Raw genomic sequence first — 22,502 nt, 5'->3', positions numbered from 1 at the left:
CAGCTTTACGCAGGTGGTCATATTTAGCACTCAGGGGAGCAATTACGGGATAACAATACCACACATGGACACCTCAACCCATGGCCACCCTGCTATGGTAAAATCTCTTATGAGTCTGCTGTTGTAATGATACATCTACAAGGCCTGGGCTATATGCAACCTTGAAAGATTGTAATGGACGAGTTTAGTAAAAAAGAAAGAAATGTTTTACTCATGTAAACCATAAAGTTACACCAGAGAATTCACTTTCCAAGACTCAGTTTATTGCCACGTCAACCAAAGATGTTGGTCATTTGACCAGTATGCTCAGGAGTCAGGCTAAGCTATTAGAGGTACAAAACAGGTTTTATTATTACAGGATTCATGCCTACCATGATTATTACAGATGTGAAGCTAGCTTTGTACCTACACAAAGTGTGCATTAAATCTAATGTGTGTAGAAATACACTGCCAGGTTGAAGTGAGAATTGGGACTGATGTTTCTTCAGGGAGAAGTCTGACAATTCTTCTGGGAGAATCCAGACATAACATTATACAGTTTGGTAATTTTGGGAGGAGCAGGCATGGTAATGACCCGCTTCAGGTAGCAGCGACGCCTGAAATACAACATCAAACAGTTTTAAATAATGCATAAACAACTGACAATAATATTAGATCCATTTGATATCCAGGGGTCATCCCTATGTTCCCCGGGTTCTATGTTCCCCACTACGGTTAGGGTTAGGGTTAGGTTTAGGTTAGGTCCTATGTTCCCCGCTCTCCCTAGGAAAGCGGGGAACATAGGACCCGGGGAACATAGGTACGGTCCCGATATCCATGTGCATATGGGCAATATCGATATCATGATATGAGACTGGGGATTTTGGCTATCGTAACATTGTAATATGGCATAAGACAGTAAGTGTTGTCTGTTTAAATCACTTAAGCCCTATTTTATACTTTCAAAAATAGCCGATCTACAAGCTCACAACCGCAATTGTCGCAATTGTGCTTTTTAATATCGTCACAGTATTATATTGGCATTACAATATGATATTTGATATTGTCCAGCCCTAGGCAGAATTATTTAGTTTTTTCTTCTCCCCAATGTAGTCATTCTGACAATTCCCCTTGAACAATGCATTATACTGCAAGGTCCTTGTCGCTGCCTTCTAACTGCTGGTCTGTGGGGAGGGTGTATATCATTGTTTCCCAAACACTAAGTCGGGACCCATTTGTATAGTCCCGACTCCCGAGTAGATATGACTTTTTTCGTTTACAATTTTTTGGGTAAAATTGAAAAGAAATTTCTAAAATCTTTCAAGAGAATTTCATGAATAAAAAAAAATCTAAGACATTCCAAAGATAAATAAAAAATACTTTTAAGAAGTAGTGAGAAGTAGCTGACAAGCTCACAACGAGTCACATCGCGACACCTTGTGAGCTTGTAGATCTGCTATTTTCACTTGTTTGGGCCCCAGGTAGACATCAAATTTCTCTTTTGGGTCTCTAGCTAAAAAGTTTGGGAACCACTGGTGTAGATAACCATGTGTCCTCTGATACACATGGAGTCACCAACCACTTCTGTTCTCCAAACAGTTATGAGTTTCACGGACATAAGAGATGCGGAGGAACATGTTACAGTTTCTTTCCCAGCATCTGTCTGCGCCGGTCAAGCCAGAAGCACTGATGAATCGAGTCTCCAAGATGGTGGGTGAGAACTTTTACCCCTACACCACCTTGATGACAGAGATGGGCAGTATTTCTCATTTGTGTATTTGAAATACACTGTCTATTTGAAATGCAAAACTAATTTGTAATTCATAATCGCCATTTAATGGCGCTGAAATTTCTATCCGAAAGAGTTTTGTATTTTTGTATACTAAAGATTTAGAATTGTGGCCGATTCTAAAAATGCCCACTAAATCCAAACAGTTTTCTGAAAAAGCAAATATTGTTATTAAAAATAAATAGATAAATAAAAGTTATACAGTAGCAACAAAAATAAATGACCCAAATGCAGTCCAGGATTGAAAGGTATAAAGACATTACAGGTCTAAATGGGTTAAACTAGCAAGTTAAACTTCATGGTACAAAATTCTAAAGCACGTATAACTTTACAAATTAGGCTACTAACTAGAGATTCAATTTTATTTATTTTCAAACAAATAAATGTATCTGGTTAATATTTGGGGCAACATTGATGTGTAACATGTTCTACCTCCGTAGAACATGTTAAATGTGTTAATATAGCTTTAAAAAAAACACATTTAAACCAATTTTTTACTTTCATTATTCTTCTGATCTTTCTATTATTACTATCTGATCTACAAGCTTACCTCGCACCGTGATGCGACGCATTGTGAGCTTGTAGAACTGCTATTTTCAAAGTATTTTGAAAAATCTTTAAGAATTGTGAAACATTTGGAATAATTTTGAAAGATTTTAACAACACATATCTTCTCTGAGGGCGTGCTCCCACCGCACTTTTATTTTACCTCTAGGGCGGAATCTGCCAATGCTTTGTCAATGCAAATGCGTGGATTCATGGTCTTGCAGATTCTTTCCAAGAATCCACGCATTTGCTTTGACAAAGCATTGGCAGATTCCGCCCCAGAGGTAAAATAAAAGTGCGGTGGGGCTGTGCCCTAATGGGGGTTCCTAGCTGGCACAAAATATTTTCAGATGGGGGTCCATGGCCTTAATTGCCTGTGCTTATTGCCTTTAAATCTGTGGTTCTCCTTAAATCTGTGGTCCATCTCCTTGAGGAGAGATAAACTGTTAATCCATTTGGACGGATTAACAGCTTAACTGAGGAAGGATACTTTTATGATTGCAGTGTCATTCTGATACATGTACATATGGGTTATCCTGTATCAAATTTTCACATTTATTTTTTACAATGTTAATGTATTTTTGCATACCACCACTTTAGACAGGTTCACAAAGTGTGTGTGTGTGTGTGTGTGTGTGTGTGTGTGTGTGTGTGTGTGTGTGTGTGTGTGTGTGTGTGTGTGTGTGTGTGTGTGTGGTGCGTGTGTGCGTGCGTGCGTGCGTGCGTGCGTGTGTGCGTGCGTGCGTGCGTGCGTGCGTGCGTTTGCCCATCAAACATACCAATAGCTTGAGTCAAAGAAGGCCTCATTGACGTAGGTGTAGAACTGACAGTTGTGATCTTCAGTACAGTTTCTCTGGCAGGTGTCTGGATCGTCCAGTAACACATAACGCATATCAGATCCCTGGAAATCTACACCTTCATACACCACCTTCACCCAACCTAGGAGTGGAACATGACAGTGTCAAAATTATGTTGCTTGGGATGTTAAAACAACTACACAGGAAATAGGAAAATAAATGATCTCAAAGGCCTCTGCCAATACTGTATGTGTCTACCCATACTCACATATAAGTGAATGAAGACTTTGAAGGAATTAATAAACATGTTTTGTGAGGTCAGATCTAGAACTTTGACCTTTGACCACTGTGGAGTATCGCTAGGAAATCGCCTGATAGGTAAGCGCCACACCATGGAGAGACAGTGGGACAGAGACAGAGAGAGGCCCTACAGACAGCGCAGCAGCCTGGGCTACGTCATAGAGGGGCGTTACCTACCAATCGCCCTCATGAATCAGCCCCAACTGAGCGCACCTGCTACCGGCTAGGTGTGGCACCAAACCTCAAAGGCAGCCACTCTGTCTCAGTCGAGCACTGGCTCTCCTGGTGAACAGACGGGTGCTCAGGCGGTAAGCGATTACTCCACTATTTCCCTCACAATGTTAATTGCTGGTGAAATGTAAAACTAAAGGACTTGTTTCTTTTACCTCATAGGCAACCTGTGGAGAGATGTAAAGAATGCTGACCCCCCGAACCCGGGATGAATTTATGTTGACTGTTTTTTTTCCCCTTATTGAAAAACCATATAAACAATGCTCTCTGAGCCTGGCTGTCCATAAATGCCCTTTATTGGGTTTGTACCCTGCCTTCTGTGTCTTGGCCTTGATCAGTATCCCACACCACCTACAGTACTTCTAATCAGTACATCTGTGAGTCCAAGTGGACGTTTATGTCAAATGTCATGAAATTCCCTCAAGACGTTCCTGAGATATCGCACTCACAACGTTAGGATGGACATAGGGATTAGGGACGTACATACGTATGGGCAGACCGACCGACAGGCGGACATATGAATGGACAGACGGACAGACATATGAACACACAATTTTTTCATTTTTGCGGATACACCAAGTATTTATACTTATCAGCAGATTCCAATTCCATGTAGTCTATTGGAATGAATTATTCAGTTTTCTTTTTGCAGTTTGACAAGTACATACTGTTATCAGGCTGACAGACGTGAGTTGGTATTCCAGAGACGGCTGCTTCATTTGCTTTAGTCACCATTTGATTTGCATTGTTCTTCAGGTAGCAACGGAACCTGGAATCATAATGATTAACAAGTGGGACTTATAGCTGCTGCACGGCATAAGGTCGGGTCAGGCAATTTTAGGAGGAAGGAGAAAAAAGAGGAAGAGGAGAAAGCTGAAATATAAGAAGATGAGGAGGACAAATGTTACTTACAGAAGGGTCCATGGAGCAAAACTGTCTGAATTAAAAGGATCATTAATCCTTGAAGTCATGTCTGTCTATGTATATAAGATGTTTGTTCTGAAAGATTTCGCCTCTGATAATATGCCCAAAATAGGGACGCCAGGGTGAAGGGGGTTAAGTATCTCTGTGGGTTTTATAAATATTTAACCTATGAAAAGTATTAACAAGAGCTTGTGACTACATTTTAACTACATTGGATCCACTGGATCCACTGGAACCTTACAGGTTATTTTTTCCATTTCCTGAAAGGTAACGGTTATGTACCTACATAGGTTTCCATCCAACATTGATGATATTATGTGTAAAATCTAATATGTACAATAACTCAAGGTCAGCAGTTGTGGGCTTGTAGATTGGCAATTTTCAAAATGTTTGGGTGACGCCGTCATAGGGCATTCATTCAAGAAAAAAAGAAAAAAGAAAAAGATGAAATATGGACAGACAAGGCTTCTGCTTCGGTTAACACTCACCTTTTGTCAGTGTCATTGAAGTAGGTGAAGTAGGTGCAGAGTGGATGCTTAGAACACAGGCTCAGACAGTGATCAGGTGAGGCTGCAAGCAGCATGTCGAGGTCATGTCCTGGAATCTCAGTGTTTGGAAACATCTTGGTCTGACATGCTGCTGTGCATGCCCACAAACACACTAGGGCTGTAGTACTCGAGACCGGTCTCGGTCTCGAGACCGGTCTCGAGACCGCTTTTTGATTTACTCGGTCTTGTCTCGGTCTCACCCATAGTTTGACTCGGTCTTGACTCGGTCTCGCCCATAATTTGACTCGGTCTTGACTCGGACTCGGACTAAGGGACTCGGGACTCTACCCCCACCGAGTCCACTCGAGTCCAAGACCAAGTCACTACAATGCAATTAAATAATTTTATTATACCCATATTATGAGGAGCCCATTCACATTAACATTATAAGAGAGCTGTCTGGCGCTTATGGACAGCTTTCTTGGAGCACATCATCTTGCAGCAGTTGACAGCGCAGCAGCAGCAGAACACCAGCAGTCCTGTCCCTCTAGTTTATATTCTTTTAAAATTATATCCACGAACAGGTGTTTATTTATTTATTGTGTGTTCACTGTGTAGCCTGTGGTTGTTTTAATCATCAGTCTCTAATCATCTAAAGATGAATAGAGACTGCTTTCAGTAAGGTTTCCTTGCGCACATTATACTGTGTCACTCACTGCAGTAAATATATCAGTCCAAGCAGCAAAACTAAAAACATTAATTAACATTAGATCCTGACCGATGCTGTCGTCGGCTTGTCTGGAGATATACCTACATGTAATGTACAAATCACTTAAATTATCTATTCTCTTGTAAGTTGTACCACATTGTGCGTATTGCGCACAGGGAGACTGACCTCTTTCTGCTTTTCATATTAAGATCAATTCTATTTCTATAATTCTATCAATCCTATTATTTATTTCATACAATAAAACAAAACAATAAGTAGCCCTACATCCAGAAACATTTTCACCATGAATATAAAAGCATCAACCTGTATGCATGAGGCAAATACTCTGTAAAAGTAATTGAGCTGTGTTCAAACTGTTACTTGAGTAAAAGTATTGGCTTCAAAATATACTTAAAGTACCAAAAGTGAAAGTACTAAAATATTTGAAAATAGCCGATCTACAAGCTCACAATTGTGAGCTTGTAGATCTGCTATTTTCAAATAGTCTACTCTATGGTATAAAATATGGCTAAAGTGGTTAATATATTTTTATTATGTAATAATTTATATCTGCTGCAAACTACGTTTTCAAATAATTGTAGTCGAGTAAAAGTACAATATTTGCCTCTGATATGAGTAGAAGTAAAAGTATTGAAAATTGGAAATAATCCAGTAGTAAAAAAAAATACCTCAACATTGTACTTAAGTTGTACAATACTTGAGTAAATGTACTTAATTACTTTATTATTATACTGCTGAGGAAGTGGACGGTGACTCACCACCAGCAGCGAAATGTCCTCGTCTCCTGTCCCGCTACAAAGCGCACAAGAAACGTAGCTCAACAACCCAGGATGCAAGTATTGCATCACAAGTCACCAAGTACTTTGATGCAATTGAGAACAATGATGCTGATGCACTTGTCTTCTGGGTTGAAAACCAAGACAGATTCCCACAACTTGGCATTTTAGCGATGAAGGTTCTGTCAGTCCCTGCCTCCTCAGCACCGGTGGAGAGGATTTTTAGTGCAGGAGGACTTATTATGAGACCCCATCGTGCTAGTTTAGGTCACACCATGCTGCATTCTCTTGTGTTTTTGAAATGCAACCACACTTTGATTTAATTTTATGGCTACACATTCCAGTCAGGCAGTCGTGTTAACCGTTTAAGACCTGAGGCCCTACAAATGCCTTCCAAAATCAGTAGTTATCAAACTTTTTTGTGCCAAGGAGTCAAGGACCCCCAAAATGATATTTGGCTGCGGACCCCCCTCATCTGAAAATGTTTTGTGCCAGGGACCCCCAGAAGAAATATTTTTGTTGAAGAACACTTTCAAGATTTTTCAAATAGAAGATGTACAAGCTTGTATTTGATCTGCTATTTTTGAGAACCACTGTTCTAAACCAATGTTCTAAATCCTAAGAATTTTCTGAAAAACTTAAGGTGCTATATACTGTATAGCAACAATCTAAAATGACACAGATGCTTTCCCGGTTTTAACGGGTTAAAGGTGATTTGTTTTTGTTTCTTTTTTGTGGTTAAAATGAGCTTGTACAGCACAGTTGTGTTTAGCAAAAAGCATTGTGTTCTGGCTATGTTACTTACTTGTTATTTCAAATAAATATTTGAATGAATCAAACATTTTGTAATATTTTTACATAAAAGTGCCATGTACATTTATTTACACATAGTGACAATACACATTTTCACACATTATGCATACTTATTGAATAGAGCTCATTGTAGTAGGCCAGGCATACCTAATTTTGAGCTTTTCCAAAGTCAGAAACATATAATTGCAGTGTTTCAGATCAAGATTGTTTTCTGTACCTATAAAAAAAAAAAAAAAAAAAAAAAAATCTGGTCACGGTCTTGACTCGGTCTCGCCCCCCGTCGGTCTCGGTCTTGACTTGGTCTCGCCCCCCGTCGGTCTCGGTCTTGACTCGGACTCGACCCCCTCCCTGGCCTCCCGGACTCGGTCTTGACTCGGACTCGCCCCCCCTCGGACTTGGTACTGACTTGGACTCGCTTTAGGTGGTCTCGACTACAGCCCTAAAACACACACAGACAGACACAAATACATACACAGTGTGAAAAATGCACATTAATCTACTAGTACTCAATGTTTTAACAATTCCATACTTGTTTGATCAATAGTGAAGCAATAGCTGTTTGTGTATGTAGTCGTGTATGCGCGTGTCAACATACGCATATTCTGGTTGGCTTGGTGCAATTTGTGGGAGAATCCTGAGACCACACCATCTTTTGCGTTTACCATTGGAAGCTTGGGTACTGTCCAGCTGAATTTTAGATGACACTTGTATCTACAAACAGAATTTCCACAATCTTCAGCAAGAACGTTTTTTTAATACAGACCATTCCGTTTTTTACAGTTACCATATCATATAACCAGCTATTCAATTTTAACATCTTGTGTGCAAGACAAGTGGGTATGTTGAACTAACAGGGGGGAGCGCTATAGGAAAGGACATGGGGTCACATAAATCAGTTCGGGTTCATTGAAGGTGCACAGCAAATTCCACGTCAATCTAGAAAGTGGTTAGTTGGGACCAAAGTTGTGGATAGATGGATAGATTTACAGATCGTCATCATTTGATCCTCGCTAAAAGCCATTGAACCAAACACATTATTCATTATTATAATTCCATGGAGACCTCTCAATGGATGATGAGGTGATACTAAGGTTGTTCGAAGTTGTAGGTCTACAAGATTTAAGAAAAGTGCATGTGTGCCTACACTATAATAATTTACCTGATATCCTCTCTTCTGAAGAGTCCACTGACAAATGTGAAGAACTCACAGCCAGGGTCTTGGGTGCAGGATCTCTGGCACTGCTCATAGTCTGCAGTGAACAGGGTGCGGTAGTCGGCCCCATAGAAGTCGATATTCTCATACGCCGGGGATAGACAGACATCTGGCAGACAGTAACTCAACCAGAGAGAAGGGAGTTTCACTAATTTTACATTGGCATTTAAGGATTGACTTCAGCATGCATGATGAGGTACAGTGTCAACCTAATATATGATACAGAATTGTTGACAAAGTACACACACAGAATAGGATCCTGCAGAACAGGTAGTCTAAACAGCAGGTATCAATACTAATAGCTTAACCACTTAAACTCTTATACTTTGTTGTATGACAAATTGCGAAAATAGCTCATCTACACACTTACAACACGTCACAATGCGTTGTGAGGTTGTAGATCGGATATTTTCGAATGTTGTGTAATAATAATCTAAATCTGAAAATGAAAAAAATCTAAAGCTGTAAAAAAAAAGTGTGCAAATGTACTTAGTTACTTTCCACCACTGTATAGTATTATGTGGTTAAGATGGGGCGAACTGGTAGCTGACCACATACCAGGTTTAGGACTGCAAGGTTTGAGAGAGTAGCCAGAGGTCACACCAAGCAGTGGCTTCTGTGTCTTAGGCTGTCCAGTGGTAGTGTACTTCAGGTAGCAGAAGAAATGCCTAGATAGAGCATGAAAACATTGGCAGTTGCAAATCAAATGTCAAAGTCTCCAAGGCTTGACTAAAATAAGTCTGGTGAGTAAATAGAACAGACTGCATCGCAAACAGTAATGACCTATTGTGCAACACCTTCTACAGTAGATTTGCACATCTGCAGTAAAGTTAATGTATAACTGGCCTGCAGTAAATATGTACGCTTTGATTACCCTCTGGTTTCATTTTAAGTTTTTTCTCTTTAAACAAATTTTAGTAACAGAAATAAGCTTTAAAACACCTGATGAGACAGCCAAGGAATGACAAGAAAGCTGAGAACATCTATATGTGTCACCAAGGACAGGGTTGGGATCCAACTGTAAGCAGAATATCCCAAAACTAAACTTTTTTTTAATATGGGTGGCAGATGATTCAGGACAGCCCTTTAAAACTCCATAGCAGCGTTGCTCCACTCATCACTGGTGGTTTGCATCCAATCACCATCTGGTTTGTTGCCTTCACTGCCAAGGACAGGGGCAGACTGCAGTGGATAATTCCACCTTTTAACACCACCTTTTACAAACCTTTCAGCAAGCGGTACTGGTCTATTAAATCAGAACCTAATAATAATAATAATAACAGTCATTCTACACAGAATAAAATACTACATAGGAGGCAGGACATTACTTTTTACATTCCTGTAACTACCTGTCGTCTCTGGTCCAGTCAGGTCGTACGAAAGTGAAGAAGAGGCAGGATGGATGCTGAGTGCACATCATCTGGCAATGTTCCACATCAGGAGAATACACATGTGTTATATCTGTTCCTGGGAAGTCAGTGTTCTCATGGAGGTTTAGATCACACTCTGGACAAATGGGGAAACATGTGCGTGCGCCCGCATGCACGCAGGCACACACACACACACACACACACACACACACACACACACACACACACACACACACACACACACACACACACACACACACACACACACACACACACACACACACACACACACACACACACACACACACACACACACACACACGTAAGTATTGGCACTCAGCTTTTAAGGTGTACATTTAGCATGAATAGAGAAACAAACAGTTATTACCTTGACTGAGGGAGAGTCCACTCAAACAGAGCAGACCCACTAGAACCCAGTAAGCCTCCATCCTGATTTCTGCTGAAGTTCACCTGAAGCCAGCCAAGTTGCTTCAAGCTCAGCTGTACTTAGTGTGTTGGTTCAGAGCAAATGATTATTCAGGGGACAGAGTCCCTGGACTTTAAAGGATATGCGTATTGATCATGGTATTGTTTGTTTTTCTGGAAGTTTTTTTTTTATCACATTTTTCAAAGATTTGATGTGATGTTGTAGATCAGATATTTTCACAATTTGCTGTATAGGGAATGGGATTGAGTGGTTCTCCAATTGGGCCGGTATTTACTTTAATACAGGTAAATTCTAATTAATCATACTCACAGTCACCACCCTTAAGCACTTAATAGAGGATTTCTTCATTCACAACACACATAGACATAATGATTCTGAAAGTGTAGCATAATAGTGATCTGGTAGTGGTAGATTCTGATGTAGCAACAGTGATAATAGTTACAGTACTGATAAAAACATACTTGCAGTGACAGAGTCCTACACTTTAAACACAACTGGATGCTGATATAACTTATTAGACGTGTGCTCAGAAACAGCATATCTTTTCCACTAGTGCATATACTTTCTCACCATTGTATTGTAGCTAGTACATCACACAGATTTCAACATGAAAATATTAAAACAGCCCTTATTGAAACATAGTCAAAACAGTTTGCCTTTCTGTAATCGGCATCACCTGTGCTTGATTGGTATTACCGATAGCCAGCCCTATATGGGCCAGCTCTGCCTTTACCGTAAGCCCTATGGACCTCACCCTCCACTATAAGGGTGAGGTCCCAAACCGGGCTAAATATGCCCTATAGTGAGTGACCGAGCAATACACACTAAAACATACGTAAATCAAATACAGCATAAGGCTATGGATCGCTTCTAACACCACTAAACTATAAGTCCTAACAGACCTACGCGTTGGTTCCCACATGGGGATCCTTAATACACGAATGGTTATGTTTAGGCTTTAAGCTACAGATTAACTTTGGGTATATGGATAAAATCGTTGTGTTTAGATTGGGTCAATTGTCATTTTGGTGAAGTGTATAAGTGGCACTGGTAATAAGGCACATTTTGTTTGATTGAGTTTAGGGTCTGGGTTAGTGTCAAAACACTGCCAGGTTGAGTCGACATGGTCCACACATGAGTTACAGTACAGGGTTTTTTTCTGTATGTTTGCTATGGTATTATTAAGTGGTAGCTCAGGTGATTATTAGTTGTTGGTTAATGGTGTTACTAGCTGGTTGCATGGGGGTTACAAGGGTCTGGCCAGGGCTTGCGGGCTAGGAAAAAAGAGTGCACAACACTACCACCTGATGGCCTGAAATGTGATGTGTGTGCTCACATTCAACATCACCGTGCCCTGGCCCTAGTGTTGAAATAATACCTCTACAAGGCCTTATGGTTTGTTATACGCAAATGATTTGATCTCACGATTTAAAGGTAGGGTTAGTGATATTTTTGTTTGTTTTGTTAAAAAGGTAAAGCTCAATATTTTGTTAGTAATAATTGCTATGTACTATTGAGTTATTGTTTTCAATAGGAGGGAGGGAGCTCCCCATCTCTCATCTACCAGAAAATAAAATTTCAAGCTGCTGGTATCATAATGCAGTGGTTCTCAACATGGGATCTGCGGACCCCAAAGGGTCATTGAGGGGGTTCCAGGGGGCCCCAGCAAAATGAGTTAATATAGTATAAAATCAGTTTAACCACTTCTACCCTATTTTTTGCTTTCAAAGAAATCTTGAAAAATTGTGGAATATTTGTGAAACATTTAACAACAAATCTTGTATTTTCCGATGGTCCTTGACATGATAATGTACTCAGGCTATGTGTTAAAATTCAAGCCTGTGAGTGTGAAACTTGCTTGGTGCCTACAGTACATGAGTGTGCATCGCCACCTTATGGCTGTAAAAGATAACAGCAACACAAAGTGTGGCTCTGATTATAGTATATCTTAATTCCATTGAAAAAGCGGTATTTCTTACTTATGTATTGTTTATTTTATTTTTTGCAGCAGTGGAAAACCAATGACATCTGACAGAAATCACAAAGAGAAATGAAGATAAATGTATACCTTGGTAAGCTACAACAGCGGAATGCGATAGAGTTAAATGGAGTTAAATGAAGAAAATTGATCTACGTACGTCACAACACTACGCGTTGTGAGCTTGAAGATTGGCCATTTTCAGCGAGCAACAAGCTATAAATCAGGCTCTGGCCCTTAAGTGTGTGAGTTTCAGTGGATGAATCTCAGAGGTCCTTAAGGGTGTCTTGTCCCTGGGGGTTCTCCAGCCAGTGAGGAGGCCAGCTAGCTTTGACGCTGGGTCTGTCCTTCACCAGGGCATAATACTCTGCCAGCTTAGGGTAATGCTCTGCAGACAGCCTATGGAAGAGAGAAACGACACATTATCAGTTCTCGACCACCAATTCTAAACTATGAAATGGTGCATAGGCAATTTAGAATAATCAACATTTATTTAAAAAATAAAAGACAGCATTTTGCGTTTTTAGATTTAAAAATGCATATTTCTGAGATTATACAGTTCTCTTGCAACGCTGAGGTCTGGACCTGAGCTCAGTCCATTTATGTTCATTATTTCTTCTGCACATGCAAATATAAAAAGAAACAAAGCAAATGCACAATTTTTCTAAAAAAAAGAATTAGCCTAATTTACATTTACAGCTAAAATTACATTTTTATTTTTTCATTTATTTATTACTAAAACAAAAATCTGATAAATGCTTTAAATTAGTATTTCAAAATGTATCCGTAAATTCCTTCACCAAGAATTTCCAGTAATAAGCCCACCTACCCAAAGCGGAAGACATAGGCAATACTTGGAAAAACAATCACATCTGCCAGAGTGAAGGTCTTCCCTGCCAGGTGAGAACCTGCACCCAACTGGTAGAGAGAAAAAAGAAAATGTGTTCAACATCCCTCAAGCAAATATGTTTTGGTCTCCATTTCTACTCCATTCATTTTGTATGTTTCTCAATGCAATGATAACAGCATCATGTATACGAGTATGTCTTCAATATAGTTAATAGGTGTGTGCAGCATACCTTCCCCATGTAGCCATCCCAGAGCTTGAGTTCCTTAACCAGTGTCTCTTTGTTTCTCTTCATAGCAGAGTCATGCCTCTCTCCCTCAGGGACCTTATAGTTGTAGTAGATAACATTACCTAAAAAACAGTAGCACAAATGGCATAATGAAAATAAATGGGCAAAAAAGAAATGATCAAGATTTCTCTTTTTTTGTTGGTTAACTTTTTCATTTTTTGCCCCAATAAATGCCAAAACAAGATTGCCACAACGCCTTGAGAGCTTGTAGATTGGCTATTTTCACAATTGTTGCCTCTTTCTTATATTATTTGACAATTTGGCCAATGTTTGACAAGCTTTTATAATAGTTTGGTTTGTGGATTACTTTTGATGCAGTAATGGACTTTCTTTTAGGTATTAAAAAGGTCTTAAAAGTCCTTACATTTTCACTTCATTGTCATCTGGGAACCCCCCAAACATCATGTGGGGACCCCCGTGGGGGTCCCGACCCACAGGTTGAGAACCACTGCGATAAAGCATGTGGGCAGGTATGTTACCCCTGCGTCACCTGGACACCCCAGCACACAACAAATCATTATAGTGGATCCAATGAGAATGGAAGGGATAATACCAGAATCTGATGATCAGGTTAAAAGAAAAGGGGGACATCGGGGTCCCTGGTGGTGGCTCAACTCATTAACGTAAAGCCACATAATTGCAAACATCCTAGGTTTGATTCTTGTGTTCCACAAACATTGGCAGACCGATATTATCACTCAAAACCTAGCTTAGCTTACGGCCCTTTCTGCCAATTTAACTGTAAAATAGCCTACTTCAGTATGTGTGCATCACATGTAAAGAACATGAATGTAGCTAGTACAGAATGTACTCTAAGTTCAGCTTTGTCTATTGTTCGGTTGCCAATGCCCCAGAGTTCCCTTGTGTCTCATGACTCTAAAGATGATAAGGTTAACCCCTTGGGGTGGACTAAACAGGCCAGAGCATGTGATTCTCTTCTCCCCTGGGATACGTTCTGCTTTTCACATGACGTTACCTGTGTTTAGCACAACACAGCCATACATACAGTAATGTTATGTATAAAAGCCTGCCTTAATGACAGCCCTATCTCATTACAGGTACTGTACAGCGGACCTCTGTGTGTGTGTGTGTGTGTGTGTGCGTGTGCATGGGGGTTCATTGTTTACACCCAAGCCTAATTGGGCTCATGGGAGAACAGCTGATGTAAGTTCACTGGCACACACTGCACTATGCTATTAAAGGTCAAGTTGAAGCCATACAGTCTCAAAGGCTTAGATAAATGCAGTTCAAAGTTAGACATGTAAATGGGCCAGATTAAATCAAGTGAACCGGTATAATAAAGTTACAGAGAAACACTTTCAGAGACTGGTTCAATGGTCTTAAAGAGGCGTTTGTAGATTAGTGCATGTTTTCTTGTTGAATTCACATTACAGTAGCAGTGACCGTTCTGTCAACTGTTCATGTATCCACGATGAGTAGCAAAAGAATGTTGAGACATTCTGTGTGTGTGTGTGCGCTAGACCAGTAATTTTCAAATGTTTTATGCCCAAGGCACACCAAAGGGCAAGTCAAAGTCTCAAGACAGACCTGTATTCATTAACATGTTAAATAGTCTCTATAACGCTCTTATCACTGTAAACATTTATTTTAGTTAGTTTTATTTGTTTAAGTTTAACCACTTAAGCCACATTTCATACTTAACACATTTTCAATAATAGTCAAATAGATAATCTACAAGCTCATAACTTGTAGACCAGCTATTATTTGTTTAGTTTTTTGTGTGAAAATAAAATGTAAAGGTGTAAAGGAGATATATATATATATATAAATTTGCCTCTGTATTGGGAAATGAGTGCACATAAAAGTAAATAATAACTTTTTGTATAATGCATTAATAATGCGTGGTTGTCACCAAATACCAAGGCACACCTGGACTTGTCTCGTCACGACACAACTGTTTGAGGGCCACTGCTGTACTAGATACAGATATTCATGTGGTGTGCATCTTACTCATGCTCTCGGCGAGTGCAATGCCCTCAAACATGCGCTGGTACATCAGTGCTTGCTCCGCTGCATTGTCAGGGATCAGCTGGTTCCCCTGAGATCTGAACTGGCTCTGGTGTTGACAAAAGAAGCAGACATTATACAGCAGGCACAGTGTCATGTTACTGTGGTATATTGTGTTTCTAGTTGACTAGTATTGTTCAACACAAACACACATCAGATAGGGTGCTCAAAACAATTAGCTCAAGTGTTGCGGCTGCCCATAGTTGTACTAAAGTAACCAGAGCCAACCTCATCAATGTAACCTCACAAGGCTCTGCAACCTCACACACACACACACACACACACTCACACACAAATATATCAAACCAAATGTTACAGTACCTCCAAGTACATGCATGCTGCATAGGACTCATTCAGTATGTTGTTCCCATGTTTGAATGCAGGCAACTGGGAGGAAAATAAGTTGTTATTATTGTGATAATAAGGTTACAGGAAGCATTATCTTCTTGCCCACATCAAAACAGCCTCATGCATTCTTCTGGGCAAGTAAACAAGACAGCTGAATTGTTTATATCATTTGCCCATAGGTGGGCACAAGGGACATCTGGGCACCTCGATGTAAAATTGGCTATTTTGTCCAAAATATAAAATAAAAAAATATTTTTAAAATGGCCTTAAGTAAAGTGAAGTAGCCTATACACGATTAGAACATGCTTAAACATTCGACAATTCAGGTCTAATATTTCTACACTTGGTACAAAACCTGTATATCCAGTCATTTTGGGGGATAAACAAGAAGCTGAAGGATACAATTAAGTCTGATAATGTTGTACCGTGCATGTTCACATCATGTATACTTTACATTACATTTTTCTAATATTTGATTTAACATTTTGGACAAAATAGCCATTTTTACATGGAGGTGCCCAGATGTCCCTAAGTGCCCACCTATCCTGTATCCGATTCAAGAGATGAATGCATTTACAAAATAAGTGTGATCTGAATAGATATTTTGCACGTGACATCTTGGATAGTTTCGGTTTTGCAGTTAGCCTTTTTTACTAACTAGTAGGGCTGTAGTACTCGAGACCGGTCTCGGTCTCGAGACCGGTCTCGAGACCGCTTTTTGATTTACTCGGTCTTGTCTCGGTCTCACCCATAGTTTGACTCGGTCTTGACTCGGTCTCGCCCATAATTTGACTCGGTCTTGACTCGGACTCGGACTAAGGGACTCGGGACTCTACCCCCACCGAGTCCACTCGAGTCCAAGACCAAGTCACTACAATGCAATTAAATAATTTTATTATACCCATATTATGAGGAGCCCATTCACATTAACATTATAAGAGAGCTGTCTGGCGCTTATGGACAGCTTTCTTGGAGCACATCATCTTGCAGCAGTTGACAGCGCAGCAGCAGCAGAACACCAGCAGTCCTGTCCCTCTAGTTTATATTCTTTTAAAATTATATCCACGAACAGGTGTTTATTTATTTATTGTGTGTTCACTGTGTAGCCTGTGGTTGTTTTAATCATCAGTCTCTAATCATCTAAAGATGAATAGAGACTGCTTTCAGTAAGGTTTCCTTGCGCACATTATACTGTGTCACTCACTGCAGTAAATATATCAGTCCAAGCAGCAAAACTAAAAACATTAATTAACATTAGATCCTGACCGATGCTGTCGTCGGCTTGTCTGGAGATATACCTACATGTAATGTACAAATCACTTAAATTATCTATTCTCTTGTAAGTTGTACCACATTGTGCGTATTGCGCACAGGGAGACTGACCTCTTTCTGCTTTTCATATTAAGATCAATTCTATTTCTATAATTCTATCAATCCTATTATTTATTTCATACAATAAAACAAAACAATAAGTAGCCCTACATCCAGAAACATTTTCACCATGAATATAAAAGCATCAACCTGTATGCATGAGGCAAATACTCTGTAAAAGTAATTGAGCTGTGTTCAAACTGTTACTTGAGTAAAAGTATTGGCTTCAAAATATACTTAAAGTACCAAAAGTGAAAGTACTAAAATATTTGAAAATAGCCGATCTACAAGCTCACAATTGTGAGCTTGTAGATCTGCTATTTTCAAATAGTCTACTCTATGGTATAAAATATGGCTAAAGTGGTTAATATATTTTTATTATGTAATAATTTATATCTGCTGCAAACTACGTTTTCAAATAATTGTAGTCGAGTAAAAGTACAATATTTGCCTCTGATATGAGTAGAAGTAAAAGTATTGAAAATTGGAAATAATCCAGTAGTAAAAAAAAATACCTCAACATTGTACTTAAGTTGTACAATACTTGAGTAAATGTACTTAATTACTTTATTATTATACTGCTGAGGAAGTGGACGGTGACTCACCACCAGCAGCGAAATGTCCTCGTCTCCTGTCCCGCTACAAAGCGCACAAGAAACGTAGCTCAACAACCCAGGATGCAAGTATTGCATCACAAGTCACCAAGTACTTTGATGCAATTGAGAACAATGATGCTGATGCACTTGTCTTCTGGGTTGAAAACCAAGACAGATTCCCACAACTTGGCATTTTAGCGATGAAGGTTCTGTCAGTCCCTGCCTCCTCAGCACCGGTGGAGAGGATTTTTAGTGCAGGAGGACTTATTATGAGACCCCATCGTGCTAGTTTAGGTCACACCATGCTGCATTCTCTTGTGTTTTTGAAATGCAACCACACTTTGATTTAATTTTATGGCTACACATTCCAGTCAGGCAGTCGTGTTAACCGTTTAAGACCTGAGGCCCTACAAATGCCTTCCAAAATCAGTAGTTATCAAACTTTTTTGTGCCAAGGAGTCAAGGACCCCCAAAATGATATTTGGCTGCGGACCCCCCTCATCTGAAAATGTTTTGTGCCAGGGACCCCCAGAAGAAATATTTTTGTTGAAGAACACTTTCAAGATTTTTCAAATAGAAGATGTACAAGCTTGTATTTGATCTGCTATTTTTGAGAACCACTGTTCTAAACCAATGTTCTAAATCCTAAGAATTTTCTGAAAAACTTAAGGTGCTATATACTGTATAGCAACAATCTAAAATGACACAGATGCTTTCCCGGTTTTAACGGGTTAAAGGTGATTTGTTTTTGTTTCTTTTTTGTGGTTAAAATGAGCTTGTACAGCACAGTTGTGTTTAGCAAAAAGCATTGTGTTCTGGCTATGTTACTTACTTGTTATTTCAAATAAATATTTGAATGAATCAAACATTTTGTAATATTTTTACATAAAAGTGCCATGTACATTTATTTACACATAGTGACAATACACATTTTCACACATTATGCATACTTATTGAATAGAGCTCATTGTAGTAGGCCAGGCATACCTAATTTTGAGCTTTTCCAAAGTCAGAAACATATAATTGCAGTGTTTCAGATCAAGATTGTTTTCTGTACCTATAAAAAAAAAAAAAAAAAAAAAAAAATCTGGTCACGGTCTTGACTCGGTCTCGCCCCCCGTCGGTCTCGGTCTTGACTTGGTCTCGCCCCCCGTCGGTCTCGGTCTTGACTCGGACTCGACCCCCTCCCTGGCCTCCCGGACTCGGTCTTGACTCGGACTCGCCCCCCCTCGGACTTGGTACTGACTTGGACTCGCTTTAGGTGGTCTCGACTACAGCCCTACTAACTAGCCTATCGAGTCTGACTTTTACTTAAATCAATAAAATACATATATGTTAGTTTTGATCCAAGTACCAACTGTAGCCTACGACGCCATACAAAGTGTACTGTAGGCTACTTCGCATAACTCACTTGACCCCTGGGGTTCAGGTCCAAGACTTCCTGCGATTTATGCTCTCCTTTCTCGAAGGAGAGCACTTTCTGGTTGTATCCCTGCAGGTTCTTCTCCTCCAGAGCGATCATGACCCTCCAGCAGGGCGGGGACCCGGACCCCCAGAGCAGAGTCATGTCCTTGGCCATGATTTCACAAGACGAGAGTTTAAACGTACACCGTAGTGTAGTAGACACAGCTGAGAGCACACGCGTTATTTCATAGGGTGGATGCGGAATGAAATGGTGATGAATTGTAGTCGTTCAGGCTGTGATAAGGCTGTTGTCACACCTGATTGGTGGCGTAATGATCCCGCCCACCCGCGTTGCCAGATTGTGCGAGAGCAATAAACAACCAGGTCTGTGAAAACAAGCCCAAAAGAAGCGACTAGGCCACATGAGCACTAATCTCGCATCACCAGACTTCACAGGAGCACGCTATTAAAAAATATATATATTGGTGAAAAAAAGTGGAAAATTTATATTTTTGAAACATTTTAACAACACAGATCTGGGGTCCCTTCCCTGGCACAAAATATGTTCAGATTTGGAAAATTAATTACATATTAAAATATAAGAAATATATGAATACAATACTTCTTTAAACAACATTAGGGAACAAGCCCACAATAAGCAACTACCCTTTAAAACGCAACCCGCAACTACCGATATTTACAAGGAACTTTACAGGAAAAACAAGCCCAATGTCGCTTATAATAAGCGGACATGGCAACGCTACGTGACGTAACGTCAGACTGCTGTGTGGGTGGAGAAATGTTCTGCTTGACAGGAGATAATAAGAAATGGCATTGTTTATTGAGAAGAGAAAAATGCAGCACACATCCAGTCGTATGGTGACACATTATAGACTGTCTATCACCTGGCAGAGTGGGAGAATTGTCAGGATAACGAGCTGTTTGATCCAGTGTTATTACTATACTAGTGTTATTTTGCTCTGCTGCAACAGCCTCACTAACCACCTGAGGGCAGCAGAGACCTCTCTTTTGTAAAAAGGCCTAGGCCTTGAGGAAGGCTTTTTCATTCTGAACTCTTTTGACAAATTTCTTTATGTTGTGTGCTCTATGTTATTAATACTGTAGCACTTTGAGTTCCACTATGAATAAAAAAATCAGTATAAATCAAAAGTATTATATATTATTATGTATGTCAACTTACATAATAGCTGTTGGCTCCCTATGAGATGTTAAGCATTGTACATGTTAGAGAGATGCCAGTTTAGTTTAGCTATCAATAGAGATTTATTTCACCCATATCCAATGGTGCACCATTTGTTTATCAACAGTATGTGAGCTGGCATAGCTGATTCTGACTCTAAACAAATGTTACAAACACAAATTGGTACACACAGTATATATCCTCTCCATGCTTGTAACGCGGCTCATTCAATCTATTATACCATGCCAATAAATAGTAGGCTACTTTTCCTTGACATAGATCCATGGGAGATGATGCCGCTATCTTGAGCTCTGGCTGTGATTTTGCACAAGGGGATTTTAACCCCATCAACCCTAGCATCCCTATCCTGGGGCGAAAATTCCTCAAATAGCAGATCTACAATTAAATATCCGCCTTCAGTCACTTCCAATGCATGCAAGTGTGAAGGGACCGAGCTTCCAGTGGCAAAGAAAACACACATCTCCCTGCTTCACGTGGGGTTCAACTTTGATGAACAACATCAAGCTTTGCAGCTTTGTGTGACGTTGGTGCCACTGCACCAATATAAGTGGATGTGCACACATCAGCACCCCATTCTTTAGTAGCTCACGTTAATCAAAGCTGCTTCGTATGTGTAAAATGTTGCGCTGGAGCGTGCATCTGAAAGGCGGACCAAAGAGATATTTCCATGCTGCTCTGGCAGTGGGGCACAAGCTATACTCATTTGGAGGGTACTCCAATGACATGGGTCAGATTGAGGTGCACATCTTCAATACAATGTCTTTGCGCTGGATGAAGTTGCCCCCGGTGACAACCAGAAGTGGAGAGGTTCCATGCCTGCGCTGGGGCCACACAGCTGTGCTGATACAGGACATCATCTACATCTGGGGAGGGGTTGATTGCACGGGGGAGTACATCAACGTGCTTCATGCGTTTGACGTCAACACCCACAAATGGTTCAAGCCAAAGATTTCGGGGACTGTTCCAAGGGCGAGGTGTGGCCACTCGGCCTGTGTCTTGGGGAAGGTCATGTATATCTTTGGAGGATTCAATGGACTGACTGGAGGCACTAATGACATCTACAGGCTGAATACGATCACAATGGTATGGTCTTTAATTAATGCAAGAGGCTCTCCGGCACCGGCTTCATCGTGTCACTCTGCCACCATCATCAAAACAAAGATGTATGTGTTCGGGGGCCAAGGGGACAAGGTCAAGGATTACTACAACAACATCAGAGTGTTTGACACAGAAACCAACTGCTGGCTGAGCACGCCTTCTGCACTGCTTATTCCAGTAGGGCGCGAGGGTCATTCAGCCTTTACCTACAATGGAGAGCTGTACATATTTGGTGGCCACAACTTTTTTCTCTACAAGACCTTCAATGATCTGTGGAAATTCAATCCAGAGACCTTCTCCTGGAAGATGGTTGACCCCAAAGGGAAAGGCCTGAGTTCATGGATGTGTAGGATGTGCTGTTGCATGGTGGGAGATCGTATCATGCTCTTTGGAGGATACAGATACACACCCATTCCAGGGGATGTTGAAGATCTTGAAGACGATGGTGAAGAAGACACAAAGGTGTCGGATTTGTACATCTTAGACTTAAATCCTAGTCTGAAGACGTTGTGCAAGCTAGCCGTTATTCAGTGTGGTCTGGAGAAGTTGGGACTCCCGCACGACATCAGGTGGGAACTGGCAGCCATGACAGCAAACGAAATACATAAACAAGATACCGTCTAATAACAGCACGGCTCCCATGTGGATCAAGAACTTTGTGTGGCCAGTCTGTTACGTGATTAACCTATGATGTGTCTATGACGTGTGACTCCATATTGGGGCAAGGTATGAGCCCGCCATTTGTAGATCTTTTAAGAATAGAAACTTCTACACCCAGATATTCTCTATCAGGAAAGAATGTAGAAAGAAAGATGCTTTGGGCAAAGGACTGACACTTATGGAAGAGGACTTAAGGAAACCACGGTCATATGTTGTAAACACCAGGAGGGAGGGTGTGTGCCCGGAGCTAATCTAGC

The 22,502-nt window shown here is 40.4% G+C and overlaps 2 protein-coding genes across 2 annotated transcripts; both read right to left on the bottom strand.

The window, feature by feature from the left end:
* Window positions 1-484: 484 nt before the first annotated feature.
* LOC308095594 (coagulation factor XI-like) lies at window positions 485-10,405 on the bottom strand (the record flags this gene model as incomplete). Its single annotated transcript, XM_080442645.1, has 9 exons — window positions 485-596; window positions 3,094-3,253; window positions 4,311-4,411; window positions 5,055-5,205; window positions 7,969-8,084; window positions 8,533-8,695; window positions 9,145-9,254; window positions 9,936-10,092; window positions 10,345-10,405. 9 exons carry the CDS (start codon window positions 10,403-10,405, stop codon window positions 485-487), a joined length of 1,131 nt encoding a protein of 376 aa, XP_080298771.1.
* A 1,976-nt stretch (window positions 10,406-12,381) lies between these two features.
* LOC308096037 (glutathione S-transferase A-like) lies at window positions 12,382-19,554 on the bottom strand. The gene is made up of 6 exons (XM_080443300.1): window positions 19,273-19,554; window positions 15,868-15,933; window positions 15,490-15,595; window positions 13,462-13,580; window positions 13,212-13,300; window positions 12,382-12,781 (listed from the first exon to the last, which is right to left on the bottom strand). The coding sequence occupies exons 1-6, from the start codon at window positions 19,438-19,440 to the stop codon at window positions 12,649-12,651; spliced, it is 681 nt and encodes a 226-aa protein (XP_080299426.1). The 5' UTR covers window positions 19,441-19,554; the 3' UTR covers window positions 12,382-12,648.
* Between the last annotated feature and the right edge of the window lie 2,948 nt (window positions 19,555-22,502).

The sequence above is a fragment of the Gymnoscopelus braueri genome (genome assembly GCF_963280865.1).
Source record: "Gymnoscopelus braueri genome assembly, chromosome: 11".
Lineage (NCBI taxonomy): Eukaryota > Metazoa > Chordata > Actinopteri > Myctophiformes > Myctophidae > Gymnoscopelus > Gymnoscopelus braueri.
This window is presented reverse-complemented; position numbering and strand designations above follow the sequence as displayed.